The sequence below is a fragment of the Notamacropus eugenii genome, chromosome 2, assembly GCF_028372415.1.
Source record: "Notamacropus eugenii isolate mMacEug1 chromosome 2, mMacEug1.pri_v2, whole genome shotgun sequence".
NCBI classification, from domain to species: Eukaryota; Metazoa; Chordata; class Mammalia; order Diprotodontia; family Macropodidae; genus Notamacropus; species Notamacropus eugenii.
In genome coordinates this window covers 495,206,014-495,222,096 of record NC_092873.1, presented here as the reverse complement: position 1 = coordinate 495,222,096, position 16,083 = coordinate 495,206,014, and the positions used below count along the sequence as shown (strand labels likewise).

General features: G+C 36.1%; 1 protein-coding gene across 2 annotated transcripts in view; it reads left to right on the top strand.

Moving 5' to 3' along the window:
- The window catches only part of COL24A1 (collagen type XXIV alpha 1 chain), a 376,860-nt gene that overhangs the window by 320,852 nt on the left and 39,925 nt on the right, over positions 1-16,083 (top strand). For both annotated transcript variants that reach the window (XM_072648923.1, XM_072648922.1), the window contains exon 49: positions 15,117-15,224. In XM_072648923.1, the coding sequence (XP_072505024.1) occupies positions 15,117-15,224 (108 nt within the window). The remainder of the gene's footprint in view (positions 1-15,116; positions 15,225-16,083) is intronic.

Sequence of the window (16,083 nt, the reverse complement as noted above, 5' to 3'; positions counted from 1 at the left end):
TTAGCAAAAACCAATAATCATACCATTTCCATAAGCTTTGTGGTTTTGTTCTACTTCCCTGTTAATTTCTTAGAATTTTCCTGATGAGTATGCAAATTGTTCCTCTTGTTACCTCCTCTTAGTTTGTGGTTCAATGTCAGCTAGAAGGAAGGCCTCCAGTGGAATGCCCTGGGAATCTGTCCATGGCTCTTCATTGCACATTTTTATCAGTGGCTTGGACAAAAAGCATAGATGGCATATTTTTCAGATTTTATGACATAAATTTCATAGATAATACAAAACTTGGAGGGATAACAAATATACTGAATTCAGAGTTCAAATCAAAAAGAGCTTAGCAGGTTAGAATGATAAACCAAAGATAATAATATGAAATTAGATTAAGGTAAATGTAAAGTCCTACACTTGAATTTAAATTCAATTTTTTTTAGATCAGCTTAGTTAATACATGATGGAGCAAGGCATAGAGCAGTGTGGCTATGGAACAGTTTAAAAGATCTGAAAAGTTTAGCGGCCTATAAAGGCAGGTGAGTCAGTATGTGACATGGTGGCCAAAAAAGACCTAATATCGTTCTTGTCCATATCAAGAAGACATCTAGAACAAAGGAGAGAAGATCTGCTGTTCTAGAGTATTATATCCAGTTCTTGATCTCATGTTTTTCAAAAGACATTGATTATCTGGTAAGTATGCAGAGAAAGGTTAACAAGATAACCTTGAGCCCATTTCATAAAAGGATCCATGGAAAAAAGTCAGGATGGAGAAAGGAAAACACTTGATAAGGAGTGGGAAGGAGTTGGCAGAGGACACCATGAAAATTCCCTTCAATTATCTGAAGGTCAAGTAAGAGAAGGATTAGATTTTTTTCTGTTTGGCTACAGAGACCTAAATTAAGAACAATGAGGAATATTTTAATTAAATGTAAGGAGAAAACCTTCAAATGATTAGAGCTATCCAAAAATACCATGAAATAATTTGGGGAGGTAGGACTCCTTTCACACCAGCTCTTCAAACAGAAGCTAGAAAACCATTTCTTGGGGAAATTTTCAAGGGGATGCCTGTATAGATATAGGAAGACCTACATGGCCTCTCAGGTCCTTTCCAACTATGAGATTTTTGTGCTCTAGTGCAGATATCAAAGAGATAGTTATTTGTTATTTTAGTCAGGAAGTCAGCAAATCTATTGGGTGCCTAATACTGCCCAAAACTTCTAGAGTTAACCTTGAACCCTAAAGGAATTTTCTTTTTCCCCTGTGTTGAATTACCTAATTTGACCAGGGAGCAGGTCAAAATAATTAGAATATTCTGATGCGAATGCTTCAGAATCAGATTCTAACTGGGTCCCTATTCTGGTAATTTTTACCAGTCTCTATATAGTTTTCAATCTCTTTGCAATTCATGTGTGGGAAATTTCTACTGCCTATTAATAATAATATTATTATTTTCAAAAGACTTTCACTTAAAATATTGCACACATAGGAAGATTCAACTGAAGTGATAGATACACTAAAACACCTCAGTAGCTTGTCTTCAAGTCCCATGCAATTGAGCCACGTTAGAATGAAACCATCTTTAAATATGGCTATTTGGGCATTTCTTGTAGTAAGTCCCTTTGAATAGGAGCCAAAATGGACCCAGACTCCATACTCAGTTATAAACTCTGGTGGGTGATCTTAGAGTGAGGCCATTTTCTTGTGTATTATTATGTTTAGACTAGACTTGTGTAGTTTCTTTTATATGATTTGTATGGATGAAATAAGGGAAATCTCAGTCTCTCAGAACCACTGTGCTTCTTGTTGTTGGACAAGTAGGGAAATGGTTCGTGTAGTTGTTGAATACTAGTTCATGAAATTGAATGGGGAATTATAAATATTAGTAATAGCGAATAAATACATTTCTTTACCAGGAATAGGAAATGGTGCATATTCCAACTGGGATACAGACAGTGCATTCCAGATATGCACAATAGAAACCAGCATGGTGTATTTACATGCATTTTATGTGCTAAAGAAGAATTTCAGCTATTTGGTATATGGGATACTCATCAGAACACTGGCTACACATCAGGGTAGTAAATTACTTACCACATTAGGTCATTCAAAAGTTCAATGTGACAAACAGCTTCTTCTTGGCTGTAGATGATACCTAGAGGCTCCCACAAGAAGGATCAAAAATTCTAAGTAGAAAGAACATTGAGTTGGCTTAGGAAATCTAAAACATTTGTTCTTGCATAAAAGCAGCCATGTGGCAACTCATTGTCAGATGCTAGCTCCTAGCAGGATCCATCACCAGAACTGCCCTAACAACCCTGAATCCATCCTCAGTAACCCAGAAATTTATAAAAGAGAAATAATCAGGCAGTGATTTATGGCTCAGAGAAAAATATTTAGGAAAGTGCTGAAATAAATGGTATTTAGGAGATTGAGGTTCTTCTGGAGCCTCATTGAAGCTGGAAGGTCACTCTTGGATTGACTTTGTAGAGGAGAGCAAACCAAACTTCTTGAGCTAAACTCAGAACAGACTGGAATCAAACAAACCTGAGAATAAACACTTGAGTCCACTTGTATCCTCAGTCACCACATGATACAGCTAGAAATAAGAAGATGGGACACAGAGAAACTCATCACACTGCCTTTAGAGAAATCCGCATTGCATATCAGAACCAATCTCAGCTGCTTCACGTGACAGTATCATATAGGGAAGAATCACTTAACCCTAATCCTAATTCTGACCTGCTCTGCAAACAGAAAAGTTGGCAAGGCATCCCTGATTGTCAACCCTGAACAGTAGCCAGGATTGCATTTTGCTTCATTCTACTTCTAATTAAGTCAACTTGGGACCAACTTAACAAAGTATAGAGAAGGCCGAGCTTATAGTCAGACGAAGGTTTGGGTTCGAATCCTGTTTCAGACACATATTGGTTACATGATCATAGCCAAGACACTTAAGCTAGCTCTGTCAGAAAGTCAGCAGCCAATCTATCAGACATGAAAGTACTATAGACAAGAGTCAGCTCTCTGAACATAGAAGGGACCTTAAAGATAATATTTCCCAATATCCTCATTTTATAGATGAAGCAATCAAGGGTTGAAGTGATTTGATCAAAGCTACAGAGGTAATGAATAGAATGCCAACATTCAAACCCAATTCTTATGTTCCAATGCCAGTGTTCTTGCTACTACACCATGCTGCTCCTCTAATATGTGTAATTCTCTGCCAGTCTATTAAGGACATCGTGTAGAAATTTTTATAAACCACAGGTACTTCAACTTATACCACAAATAAGGAGATAAGATCTTAAAAGATGTTTTTTAAAATTTAATTCTTTCACTAACTAGTATATTCCCATTGGCTTACAATAACCATTTATTCAATATCACCTGAATAAATATTGAAGGCAATTCACTATTTCATTTCAGGGATGCTTAAGTTGATTGACCTTTCCCTGGCAGTAACTCCTAAAACAATCCTAATTTCTTTGCCCATTATCTAAGCAATGATTTAATAACCTGGAAATATTTAAATTTAGGAGAAGCTGCTATTGAAAGGAATCCTGGAAATAAATGCTTTTGTATCAGAATATATTGATAGTAATTGATTGGATTTTTTTCAGTTGGAGATGGATTGAATGTTGACTTATGTTAGCTCAAACCTGTGACTGACAGCAAGAAACATTCTGTTCCTCAGCTATTCCTTAACCTTACTACTCACTGCCAGTTATTATTTTCTTTTATGACAAATTTTGGGCAATACGTCCTTTTACAGATGCTTTGAGCAATAAATTCATTTAGTAAAGAAGGAGCTTGAAATTACTTACCATAAAATGTATATTTGCACTAACTTCCTTATGGGATCCTTAAGCTGACCCTTGTCTGGAATGTTTGTGAATGAACAATTAACTCTCAGGTCATGGTATCTCCTGCTACTGTTAATATTTTTTATATATCCAGTTGGATTAACTTTACACTCAGGATTAGTAGCACATTGAGTTGCTCTGAATACTGATGTGTTTGCATGCAACAGAACAAAAGATTTATGAAATGTTTACTTGGGAAGTTTGAGCTGAACTCAAGCCCTAAATACAGTGTTGATCTTTGTGAATGGATTTTTTTTTTTTGCCATAAATGGCTCTCTTTATACTACAAAGTACAATAAGGGACTAGTTTTAAGATCAAATGAGATAATAACTGTAAAGGATTTAGCACAGTGCCTGACTCAGAGGAAGCACTGTTTAAATGTCAGCTATTATTACTAGTAATATCAATTGTTATAAATTAATAATATTAATCATTATAATATTAATCATATTATTAAGCAAAAAACTATGCTAAGACTTTTAGAAAACCCTGTATTTAGTCCTGAAAGGGCATTTTAAAATTACTCTGTAGCTCAGCTGGAATTAGGTAGCTGAACAAGACTTTAAAGAAACTCAGTTTACTTAGAACAATATCCTGAAGTTTCTAAAGTTAAGAAAGTACAGATAAACAGGAGGTTAAACAAAGTCTATAACTGAAACCAAGTTCCCTGGAATACATGTGGCTGGGTAAGGGCACTGTTCCATTAGTTCATTTTTTAAAGCATGGTACCACAGTGTTTCTTGGCTTACCTTTAAACACCCTGCTGAGTTTTTCCACTGAGAAAAATATTTATTCTGGGGTTTCTAGCCTTATGCAACTGCTTGATTTTCCTAAACAATGTTCTGCCCCTTTTAATGAAGCCAACAAAGTTAGAGCATCCCTGGCATGATCACCTTGTTATTTTCATCTTTTTAAAGCATCAGATGAATGCAACTGATTGGTAACATTGAGTAGGATCACCTTGCCTGGTGTATATTTCCTTCCTCACAAGTGAGTGTTTTAAGCCTGAGCCGTCAACTTAGCACATCTGTAGTAAATGAGTCTACCATGCTGTTTTCATTGAGTTGGACTCCTTTTTCACATGCGTACCATCTCAGTCATTAATGAAAAGGAAAACAACATTTCCCTGCAAAAGATCATAAATCCATTCATCATCCAAAATGAAGACTTACTAGGTTTTTTATTGCTACGAATAATAATCCTTTTTTGTTGGGGAGAGGAAAGTTAACTCTTTAAGATAAGCTGATTCCTTTTTTTGCAGGCTAAAAACTTAAGCATTGTCTAGGATATGATGTTCATCCAAAAAGAGACACTGAAAATCTTGAGGTTTTCATTTGGGGTTTGCTTTCATCATGGGGGAAAAAAACTCAGCCTATTCAAACTTGGCACCCTGTGAACAGAAAACAGCAGGACCACCATGCAAGCCCACATTGTGAACACAAGAAACCCTGCATCCCAGCTGGGTTGTGTATGTCCTCTGGCCCATGAGTTAGAATCAAGCAACTTTTATTTGCATGTAGTTTTTATTTGTAATGTAACCTTTTTCTTAGGAGAAAATTTGGAAATGAGACCTATTTACTTTGGCAAAATGTGTGTTACATAAATTTATTCAACTCTTGATTATCCAGGGGCTTATTAACTGGTTATGGATAATCCAGACTTTTTTGTCCATTTGTCTCCTTTAGTTTATGTTTTGGCTATTTCCCTGTTTATTAGAACTTCTTCCAGACAAAAATAGCCTCGAATCAATCAATCTGTCTACTGAGAGAAATGAAAAATTTGGCTAGGGAGGAAGGTAAAAGTATTGACTGAAATGGTAGTTTAGTTTTACCCATGGTTTTCAAGGACTAATGTTGCCCCTTTTCCCAATTAAACATGAATTATTATATGAATGACAGTGAATAGCTTTTCTGTTTCCACTGTTTCCACTCAAAAAAGAAAATAGGGAAGGAGAAAATGAAAAATATGGAAATGGGAGTGAAATATCAAGAAAAAGTCCCTAGTTTAAATGTCATGTTATTTTCATTAATAAGCCAAGTTGTGGGAATTTCAATAGTTGGTGAAGCAGAAAAAATATAGGTACAAGGAGGTTAGGAAAACTGAGTTATAATTCCTGTTCTGTTGTTAGTGGCATGACCTTAATCAACATATTTAACAAAGATGGTTTTTTTAATAGAGGTCATCATATCAAATACTCACAAAGTCCAAGCTACATAGAAAGAAAAGCTTTCAAAATACAGAGACCTCACAAAGGACCTCAAAATAATATGGGAACAGGAAAGGGCAATATATCATCCCTCTTGTCCTATCTGCTAATAGAGGTGTGCCAAAGCTGGTTTCCCAAAGCCTACAGAGGATGAACATCTATCCTACTATTTTGATTCAACTATAAAAAGCAGTTATTTCATCCATGTATGCGATAATCTATAGAAAATTAATTATAAAAGGATGCTAGAAGAATAGCGACTTGTCCCTATACCTTTCCTATATGAACTTCCGTGAAAAAATAAGAACAAGATAATGATGATACTGATAACAAAAATAATAGTCCCTCCAAAGCCCAACCCACCATCCATTTTATGAAGGAAAGATAATGGCAAAATAGAAGAATGTCAGCCATGATGCTTAATACCATGGTTGTGGACTTAGACTACTAAGGTAATTGTAAAAGACCTGACTTGACATCTGAAATGTCAACTAATTGGGCAATTGCAATAGCATTGATTGGATGAGCACCCCAGCCAGTGATTTGTAAATACTCCTAGGAATTTAAGCAATAAAGGTGAAAATGTAGGGTTGTCTGGTCCAACTCAAAATTGTCATTATGATCAGCTTGACAGGAAGTACAATAGAGTGAATGTCACTCTGGTACAGAATGAATCAGAAATAGCAGTCCTCTACCTTCTAGAATCCTTTTCTCAGGTGTTGCTACCACTAAAGCAAAACAAACAAAAAAATCATGTGTGTTTATGAAATGGGCTGAATATTTTTATTGTGTGCCGGCACCATATCTTAAAAAGTAGGAACAGATCTTATGAGTTATAAACAAGGATTATCTTTAAGAAAAGGGCATGCCATTATGTCATCAGGTCCATGTGAGCACATCCTAACCGTTAACAAGATATGGGCTAGAAAACCTTGAGGAATCACTGCCAATTTTGAGATTCTATGATAATTGACCTGATTCTATCACATTTCTTAAATTTTCCAAATCTTACCTATTAATAGCATCAAATTTCTCTGCCTAGCGTGTAGGTTGCACAAAGTTTCAGACTGTATCCCGATTGTTCCAATGAGAGAGACAGACAGACAAAGAGACAGAGAGAAACAATTTCAGTAGAGTATTAAAAAGTGACAGTGCTGTAATATTAGAGTTCACTAAGAATGGATAACAGGTTAGTCTTGTGAATTGTGGCATAACTTGTTCCTGAGAAAATCCTCTTTGTCGTGTGACAAAATTGGCAGGAAGTCTCATTGTTGCTTGCTGCGTGTACATCCTATCAAGGGATAGGCAGACAGTCTCAGCATTTCTACCTACAGCTTTCTTAAGGCACTAAGGTCCCATCCCAAAGTTCTAGTAAAGCCTTGGGTCGATTTAAACAGGATTTATTGACTTAGGCATTTGGGGCATAAATTTTGGCAATCAAGGAGAGACTGATTCCACAAAGCAATCCAAACAAACTTGTATGAAGCTGAGTGGCAAAGCAAAGTTGTCAGTGTAGCCCCTTATGCGAAAAGAGGAAAATGCCCATTATTTTACACATGGAACTGGATGCATTTTGTACTCCCTCAGGTCTCTTGACCTTATCCCTCAGACTACCTCCAAATACTCCACTCTTCATCCCTAATTCCAACTAATAACAAACACCAAACTATTAGCTAATATTTATACTACATCGTCCCCCATCTCTAGATCCCCCTGGATCCAACTCTGTAGCCTTACAATCCTAAAATATCCCCACCTGGACTCAGGAATGCTACCAGCCTTGATTTGGATGTCATGAGATATGTTTCAGTTGCAACATTTGGCTATTGAATATTTGTGATGATTGGAAGAGGAAGGAAAGAAAGGGGAATTCCAAAAATATCATAACTGATTTATTTACATAAAATGTTGCTTTATAAATAAGCACCAAATATTTACTTACCCACATTTTTTTTTCAAATCATTCTGTCCCTAAGGGAATTTACCTCCAGTAAAATAAGTCAAATGAACATACTTTACTACTTATCCCATATAAATTTTCACATGCCTGAGGTAAGGGAAGCAAAGAACCACTTTTATGACTAACTGATTCACAATTTACTAAAATATACACTAAGAGAGCCCTGCACTATTAGTGAGGGAGGGGAAATACCCAGTGGGTGCTCACTTCTAAGGCTAGCTCATGAGTGCTCACCAACGTGCTTTTCATTAACAATCAGCCAGTAGACAAAATGCGTTCTTAACAAAGGCACTGATTTACTAAGATGGCATTATGAGTAGCTGTAAAACATTCCCTCACAAAACCTGAATATATTCTCCCACAAATACATGAAGCATTTGTGGAAAGAATGGTTGACAGTTTTAAAGTACAACGGTAATGTGATAGACATATAGGGAGCACTGAGGCACCTTGTGCTCTATATTGCTCCAAAGTCCTTGCTTTCTTCATAAATTCCAGATACAACCTCACCATGGACACAGAAATCTTTACTGGGCATATCACTCACCCAGGCTCCCCAGGGTCTAGTTTTCTTCACAAACTAACTTTTGATTACCAAGGTTTGCTCTTTCATGAGTCCACATCCCAGATGCTGCTACTGAAAAAGCTACTTATTTCTTTGAGGGACTATATCTCTGGGTCTGTATCATTTGGTAGTATGTGTATTCCTGCTACATATAATGTTAAGTATATCTCCTTCAAAGTTATCTGTTTAATGGGAGAGAAGGGGAGACGCAGAGGGAAGGAGAGAGAAATTCTGTTATTCCATCCCTCAAGTGGTCTCTTCCCCATGCAGCTCCTGGCATGCACACTCTTAAACGACTGAATTCATACAGGATTCTGCTTTTTTTTTTAAGTCCTGTGAAGATGTACCTAATTTTTGCTTGTCCAATGGTATTCCCCTTTAATTCCATCAGAGAAAGGTATTAATACTGTCTAAAGGCATCAATGGATATTTATAGATACAAAATACTTATTGGAAAGAGTCCCAAGGAGACAATAATATTTCAGTGAGCATTTATATAGTGGCTCCAGTTGGCAAGGCATTGTGCTAACAGTTTGTATAGGATGTTCATCTTAATAACTTGTTCTTGAGAAATGTTTCTTCTTTGTTGTATATGATATTGTGTGATTTTTTGATAATACTTGGCTACTTTTCTCCAATTTTCCCTCATAGTGAGAAACTAACTTTAGTAGCAAATGTTTTAGAACATTCATCATGCTGAATAGTGATGATGATAGCGCACGCGCATGCGCGTGCACACACACACACACACACACACACAGTGGGAGTGTTTAAGAGGGAGGACAAATGCAGAAAGGGAATGCTCAAAATATTCAAATATTCAAATATTCAGGGACATTAAAAAAAAGTAGGGTTAGCTATCATGATTAGCACAAAACAATCGTTAAAAAAAAGCATAATTAAAAGAGATAAGCAATTAACATCATGTAAAGGCAACATAGATAATGAAATAATGTCAATCTTTAATATGTATTTACTAAATGGTATAACCATCCAAAAGTTAGTCAAATTATGAGGAAAAAATGACACAATATAATAGTTGGGGACATTGATATATCCCTTTCAGAACTAAAAAAATTAACAAAAATATAAATAAGAAATTATGGACCTAAAAATATGAGACATGATATATGAAATGGAAATTGAAAGGATTATGTGTACTTCTGAGCTTTGTATGGTAGCTTAACAAGAAGGTGTCACATGCTATAGCATACAGACCTCATAAACAAATTGAGAGAAGCAGAAATATTAAACTCCATCCTCAATGACCATAGTGCAATATAAAGAATTCAAACTTTAATAGAGACCATAAAATTTAATCTTAAAGAATTGGTGTGTCACAGAACAAATTGTAGAAATAATACATAATTTCATTTAAAATTATGACGAGACAACATACCAAAACTTTTGGGATGCAGCAATCTTTAGGGAAAATTTTGAATCTCTAAAAACTTTTATCAATAAGAGAGAAAAAGAACAGGTCAATGAATTGAACGTTTAAAAATTTGTATGGAAAGTAGCAAAACAAAAGCCAAAATGAGACATAGACAAGTAGAACAGCTGTGAAAGTTAACAGGTTGAAGTTATTATATCCTTATAAGGAAAAGAAAGCTATGTTCAATAGGTTTCATGTATAATCCTCTTCCTCTGTCTTACTTCAATAAGGAAATGTTTGTTTTATTTAGTGTTAAGTTCAGAATTTTTTTAAAAAAATTAAAATTGGAAACTTGCTGAGCAAATCATAGCCCATAAATATAACGGAATGTTGTGATACAAGAAATGGCTGAAGAAAGAAAATAAACTTTTTAAACACCTGCTATATACCACATTCTGTGCTAAGCACTTTGCAAATATTATCTCATTTGAGCCTTACAAAACCCTGGGCAGAGGTGCTATTATTATCCCCATTTTACAGTACAAGAAACAGACAGAGGTTAAGTAATTTGCTCAAGGTCACCTTTTTGAAGTCAAATTTGAACTCAACTGTTCTTGAATCCAGGCATAGAGTTCTGTCAATTGCACCACCTCGCTGCCTAAGCATAGATTCAGAGAAACCTAAGAAAATTTACTTACCTGATTCAGAGTAAAGTAAATAGAACTGTAAAAACAGTCTATACAGTTTTAAAAACTGTAAAAGAAAGCAATTATGAAAGATGGAAAAGCTCCAATCAGTGTAATAAACAAACAGAAGTCTGATTATGAATTCTACTTCCTGCCTCTTGACAGTGAACTGGTGGATTAGAAGGTCAGAATGAGATAAATGTTTTCTGACACAGTCAATGTGTGGATATCTTTTACATGAATATATTTATTTGTAATAAGGGAAGATGTTTATTGGCTGGGGGAAGATATTTAGAGGAAAGGGACTATTAAGAGTGATAAAAAAGAAAGTATCGATAAAACAAATATAAATCCAGAAAAAAGAAGGAAGTTCTGAGGGAGACAAACAGGATAGTACAGAAATTACTGTGACAATTTATTATATACTTTGTAAAAGCTTATTACTATAAGAATGCTAATAATAATAACAAATGATGGTGACCTAGAATTTCGCTAGCTCTTTAAGGTTCACAAAGCACTTTTCATATGTTAACTCTTATGTGCACAATAAAGATTTGCAATTTCATATACAATTCTCCTTTTCTGTTCCTCTTTGTAAATGGAAATGATCAGGTTTGTGCCTAGCACATCGTAGGCAATGGATAAATACTTGTTGCTCAATTGATTTGTTAAATTAGTGACTTTAAAAAATTAAATCAACATTATCATTACTTCTGGAAAGGATATGTCAATGAATTGTCCTATGGTCCCACTCACCTTCTCCATGACTTCCAGGTCAGAGCACCCCTCTCTGGCTACCGTTCCCCAAAAGTCTCCTCTTCTATTAATAGAATATAAACTTCTTAAGGCCAAGGGCTGCTTTTTCTTTTTTCCATCTCCAATGCTTAGCTCAGAGCATGGAACTTATATATTTAACAATATCAACACACTGTTCCTAAGGGATCAGATCTCTCTCTATATTTTTTTCCACTGTGGGGCTCATCTGCTCTGGACCAACATACAAGGTTTAGACCATGCTCGTTTCAGGAAAGAACCTGGCCTCAAACGAGGAGGGGTTGGACTGTTTTTGGTCACTCTCTTCAGTTCATTATATCCCCCAGTCTGCACCTTAGAGGCAATTTATCTAAAACTTTTTGACTCCTGTCTAGGGTCTTCCCCAAAGGAGAGTAGATGGATGTTTATTACTTACACAAGAGAAATATAGCTAGGTTGCATAATGGGTTGAGAGCTAGACATAGAGTCAAGAAGACCTGAGTTCAAATATGACCTCAAACATTTACTAATTGTGTGACCCTGGACAATCACTTATCTTCTACCTACCTCTGTTTCCTCATTTGTGAAATGAGGGTAACTTTCCAGGGTTATTGTAAGGAGAAAATGAGATGTGATATATATATAATTTTCAAACCTTAAAGCATTATATGACTTAACTATGACTTTACCATTTTACAGTGTGACCTTGGTCAAGTCAATTAAGTTATCTCAACTTCTGTTTCCTAAACTATAAAATAGGGATAACAATAGCACCTAATTCACAAGGGTTGTTGTGAGGATCAAATAAAACAGCCTATGTAAAACACTTCATGTCTTAAAACATTATATAAATGCTATTTATTAAGTGATAAACACAAGATACTCACAAGTACATATTAACAGAAAAAAACATGAGCTAAACACGTGGAAGTATTAACTCCTGTTATACTCTGAGACTTAAATTTCAGCAGAATATAAAACAATTAGGGAGACTGCTGAATAGGCAGTTATATTTCACCTTGATCTTGCACTATCCCCCTCATGGTAGATAACTTCTGGCAAGCTGGGCCATGGCTTGGGTGTTGTGAAAGCTATATCTATAGCCAAACAAATTTAAGAAGAGTTTCCATAACAAAACTACTTCTTAGGAACCAGTCATATTTTTTATGCAGGAAAACTTCCCATTGATTTCAGCATTGCTAGAAAGATGTAGGATTGTAGTAATGCTGCTAAAGACAGTATGTTCATATGCTATTCATGCCATAAACTATTTTTTGATGAGAGTAATATTTTAAATTATAAATGAGATTGTACAATTTTAGGATTAAACCTCAGAAGTAATTTGTTCCAATCAGCCACCTATATTAGAATTCCCTTTAAAATAACTACATGGCAAGCAGTCATTTAACATCTGCATTAATACTTCCAGTGACAGGGAATTGACTACCACACAAAGAAGTCCATTTCCTTTCTGGACAGCTCTCATCATTGAAAAATTCTTCCTGATTCTGAGCCAGAATCTGCTTTCCTGTAACTATGACCCCATCAGTCCTAATTCCTCCTTCTGGAGCTACACATAATCAATCTAGTCTCTTTTGCATAGGACAGCCCTCTAGATGTCTGAAGACTAATCCTGTCCACCCTAATTCTTCACTCCTCCTGGCTAACATCACTAATTCTTCCAGCCAGTCCCCATGAACTCTCTTGCTTTTCTGATTATTTTTCTCTAAGTGAAAAATTAGAGCAAAATCTTTACCTTCACATTTCTGAAATTTTCCTATTCTATACAGTTCCTAATAGATCATCAATTGCAATTTGATCATCACATTTCTAGGTTGTTAGGCAGCTTGTGTGTTCGTCCTTTGTTGCCAAAGAAGACCATGCCATCAGAAAAATAATGACATGACTTGGTGTTGAGTGAAGGAGGGCTGTGCAGGTCACCAGCCTCACTTCTCCTCCAGAGCCATCTGGATCCAGTGACCAGATATTCATCAGGATGGCTGGAGATGACCCAGGATGAGGCAATTGGGATTAAGTGACTTGCCCAAGGTCATATATCTAGTGAGTGTCAAGTGTCTGAGGTGAGATCTGAACTCAAGTCCTCCTGACTCCTGCACTGGTGCTTTATCCACTGCACCACTTAGCTGCCCCAGTTAGGCAGCTAGGTGACACAGAGGAAAGGATTCCAAGACTAGCGTCAGGAGGACCTAGGTTCAAATGTAGCCCAGACACTAACGGTGTGGCTCTGGACAAGTCACTTAACCCTGTTTGCATCAGTTTTCTCATCTGTAAAATGAGCTGGAGAAGGAAATGGCAAACTTCTTTAGTGTCTTTGCCAAGGAAACCCCAAATGGGGTCATAAAGAGTCAGATGTGATTGAACAATAACATTTTTTTCAGGAATAAAATAAAAATCATCTAGAAATAGAAAATTTAACTTCTTCAAAACAACTAGCTCTTGTCTTTTAAAGGATCTTTGGCTATGAAAGTAGAAAACTGAGCAGTTAAACTTTCTCTCTGTCATCTTTTGGTATTATATTACCTTTCCCATTCGGGGGACCCATCTTTTTCTTCTCCTCATACTACAAAAAGTTTTAGATTTCTTTTCTATTGTGAATAGATTTTCTCAGATTATTCTGAGTCATGAAAGAATTTTCTATGCAGCTACAGTATTTTATTTTTATACCTTCACCCCCTTTTTTCTAACTGGGGTCATTTGAGAGTATGTCTTCCCAATAACACAGTTTTATTTTGTTTTATTTTACCTTCACGCAAATTGTGATTTTATTGCTATGGGGAATTGCCAGAAAAGTTTATTCTACCAACAAAAAATGAACAACTATTAGGCAACTTGGTTTTTTAAAATTGCCTGGGACATATTGAGAGTTTAGGTGATTTCCTTAGGATCGCATCCCCAGATTATACCAATGCAGGATTTGAACTCAGGCCTTTCTGACTCTAAAACCAACTTTCTATCCATTATGTCTCCCAGGGACTTGGGGTTTCAGGAACTTAAATTCAGGCATTGTATATATCTACAATACTTTTGCCCCACACATTCTTGGAAAGATCAATTTATCTTTCAAGATTTGGGAAATTTTAGTTGTTGTTTAGAATTGTGATGTCCTATGAATCTGCATTTTTTTAAGTGGTTCACAGTTCAAGAAGGATGTGTTCACTTTGTTCTATTAATATAAAGCTAAATTCCATTTCTAGTAAATCCTTTTCTGATCTTTTCAGAATCTCTATAAATAGATTTCCTTATATTATCTAATTTTGCAAAATTATGTCTAGGTATAATATAAAAGTGATTTTTTTGAAATAAAGAAAATTGAATGGGATACAAAGAAGTCATCTGGTCCTTTCCCCCGTCTCAAGCAGCAAGATATCTCAGAAAAATTAAGGTTTAACTGTCAATCCTTGTACATATCACTGGTAATCAAGAGACCTAAGCTCTTAGTCCAGTTCTGCCAATGACTAGCCATGATTGTAAGCAGCCTCTCTATATTTGTTTCCTTGTCTGTCAAATGAAGCAGCTGGAATAAGTCCTCTACAACTTTTAACACTGTGATTTATTTTTTCTCAGAATTAAATATCTAGGTAACATTTTAGGGAGTAGTACTTTTGGGAATTAGACCTTCTGGCATTTCCTAAAGCTGGAAGACAGTCATCTCTAACAGAGATTCTCATAGTTTCTATTATTTACTATTTTCTGTTTAGGGCATCAAAGGCAACACTGGACGAATGGGAATAACTGGTTCTCCAGGAGCTCAAGGAGCAAAAGGCTCTTCAGGCATGCCAGGAGCCCCAGGAGCTCCAGGACCAAAGGTAACTTAGGGGTCTGGTTCTATTTTAAGAAATGAGTAGATTATTATTAACAGTTCCATGAAAAGGTGGTAAAATGTTAAACTCTTTAAAAAATTAGTGGAAGAAAAGGAATAGTAGATAAATCCCTTAGCATACCATTTCCAGCCCACCATGGCAATCAGAGGGGATTTACTAATTCTTCTTTGAAGCCGTTCATTTACTGATGGTTGGGTAGTGTTTTCCCACATTCCTTAACAACGAGAGCTTATCTCGAAGTGGGATACCTGGGAAGATGGTAGTGGGCTCACCAGATGGAGGTCTGTATGGAACAGTTGTATCTCTGTTTGTTGGATGCTATAGAGTTGGTACCTATATGGGTACCATTTTGATTAGACAGTCTGTGAGATCCATTTCCCCTCTGATTTTCTGTGACTGTGTTTGTAGACCTTCTGGGGTGTTTTTTATTCTTATAATCCCCTTTCCTCCTTGCTATTTGCTTCCTTCACAAAGATAGAGAAAATCTTGTTTTAAACTTCAACTGTTACTCCCATCTGCTTCCTGAAGTGTCGCCTTGGGAATAGATCTTGTCCTTTAAAGGCTGAACCTAAGAAACAACAAATGACCAGAGTAACAGGGGAAGCAACGTGCATAGTTTCCTAGAGTTAAGATCACAGTTTCCTCTTGAATTAGCGTTTACCTCTCAAGTGGGTTGTACTTCACTAACAGTGGACTCTTCTAGGAGTAACAAGTCCAGATTGCAACTGGCCCCAAAATGGAGGTTTCTGCCCCATATCTGGAGCTACCTCATGAAAGTATAAAGATTGTCTTAAGACAGTGTTAACTGTTCCTGTGTTCTTCAACCACGCCTTCTGAATCATGT